This window comes from Dioscorea cayenensis, chromosome 11 (assembly GCF_009730915.1).
Source record: "Dioscorea cayenensis subsp. rotundata cultivar TDr96_F1 chromosome 11, TDr96_F1_v2_PseudoChromosome.rev07_lg8_w22 25.fasta, whole genome shotgun sequence".
Classification (NCBI taxonomy): Eukaryota; Viridiplantae; Streptophyta; class Magnoliopsida; order Dioscoreales; family Dioscoreaceae; genus Dioscorea; species Dioscorea cayenensis.
The window spans coordinates 11,097,620-11,099,524 of record NC_052481.1 but is presented as its reverse complement, the minus strand read 5'-3'; the positions used below and the strand labels follow the sequence as shown (position 1 = coordinate 11,099,524).

General features: G+C 39.6%; 1 protein-coding gene across 1 annotated transcript; it reads left to right on the top strand.

Moving 5' to 3' along the window:
* Positions 1-317: 317 nt before the first annotated feature.
* Positions 318-1,676, top strand: LOC120271604 (uncharacterized mitochondrial protein AtMg00860-like). Its single transcript, XM_039278284.1, has 2 exons — positions 318-513; positions 1,210-1,676. Exons 1-2 carry the CDS (start codon positions 318-320, stop codon positions 1,674-1,676), a joined length of 663 nt encoding a protein of 220 aa, XP_039134218.1.
* Positions 1,677-1,905: the final 229 nt, after the last annotated feature.

Genomic DNA, 1,905 nt, shown 5'->3' with positions numbered 1-1,905 from the left:
TAGCTTTTCTGGTTGATTTGTATTTTGGGTTTCTCCAGCACACACTATTCTTCTTGTTTATATTTCTGTTAACAGAGCTAGTCATGATGGAGGAGCTTTTGAATGCTTTGAGAGACTATCAAAGTACTAGTGATTTGATCGAATACAATGATTCAACTATTGAGCAACAAGCATTGTCTGAAATGATATCAAATTTTTGCGAACAAACATCATGATGAAACAAGTTCGTGAGTACTGAGACTATCAGCGTGAGGGAAGTTGATAAGCGTATCTCCATTTCAGCCGAATTTAAGATAGAACCACGAACTGTGGAATCCATGGTTGGCAGGCCTAGTGCGAAAGAATGCTCCTTAGCAAACAACTGCAAGCGGGATGTGTTTACAATTGCCATAGATTTAGTAAAGGAGGATGTGCAGAATATAATCGCCAAACCTGCTGTACAAATAATTGTGGGAATAGAGCTCAAGCAGCTCCCCGCCCACCTGGAATATGTATTCCTTGACAATGATCCATGTTCATCTGTCATTATTTCCTCTACACTTGTCTCATCTCAAAAGGAAAGATTGATGACAACTCTACAAGAGCATAAGGAAGCTATTACATGGTGTATCACTCATATAAAAGGGATCAACCCCTCTTTTTGCACACATAAAATCCTGATGGAGTACAATGTCATACCCAAGATTCAACCTCAACGGAGACTGAACCCGAACATGATGGAGGTAGTATAAAAGAACGTGAAAAAACTCTTAGATGCCAGAATAATTTACCCAATATCAGATAGTCCTTGGGTGAGCCCCACCCAAGTTGTGCCAAAGAAGGGTGTAATGACGGTTATTTTGAATGATCACAATGAATTGATAACCATGCGCACAGTTACGGGGTAGCGTATTTGCATAGAGTATCGGAAGTTGAATGACGCAACCCGCAAGGATCATTTCCCTTTACCATTCATTGGTCAGATGTTAGAATGAATGGCTGGTCACCAATACTATTGTTTTCTTGACTGGATGTCCGGTTATCTTCAAATCCCAGTTGCTCCTGAAGATTAAGAAAAACCCACATTTACTTATCCATTTGGTACTTTTGCTTACAGAAGGATGCAATTTGTCTTGTGCAAAGCTCCCACAACATTTCAGAGATGTATGATGTCAATTTTTGATGAATTCATTCAAGATTTAATGGAAGTGTTTATGGATAACTTTTTAGTTTATGAGGATTCTTTCTATGGGTGCTTGGAGAATTTAAGACGTGCCCTTGCCAGGTACAAGGAAACAAATTTGGTACTAAACTGGGAGAAATGCCAAGTAATGGTGAGGGAAGGAATTGTCTTGGGTCACAAAATCTCTCATGAGGGGATTGAGGTAGACAAGGCCAAGCTCGACGCAATCGGAAAACTTCCTCGACCTAAATCCACCAAAGATGTTCGGAGCTTTCTCAGCCATATGGGATTTTATAGGAGATTCATTCTAGATTTCTCAAGAATATCAAAACCCCTAACAAAGCTTTTAGAAAAGGACACATTGATCAACTTTGATCAACATTGTTTATTGGTCTTCCAAACTTTGAAAGAAATGTTGGTCAATGCCCCAATTGTAAAGACTCCTGATTGGGAATTCCCTTTTGATCTCATGTGTGATGCAAGTGACTGGGCAGTGGGAGTAGTGTTGGGATAGTGATACAGCAAGCAATTCCATCCGATCTATTATGTGAGTTAGACATTGACACCAGCTCAAGGAAATTACACCACCACAAAAAAAGAATTGTTTGTTGTTGTCTATGCCTTTAACAAGTTTAGGCCATACCTGGTCCTGTCCAAGGTCACCGTATATATTAATCACTCTGTAATCAGATACCTTCTCACCAAAACTAATGCAAAACCTTGAATGATCAGATGGATTCTCC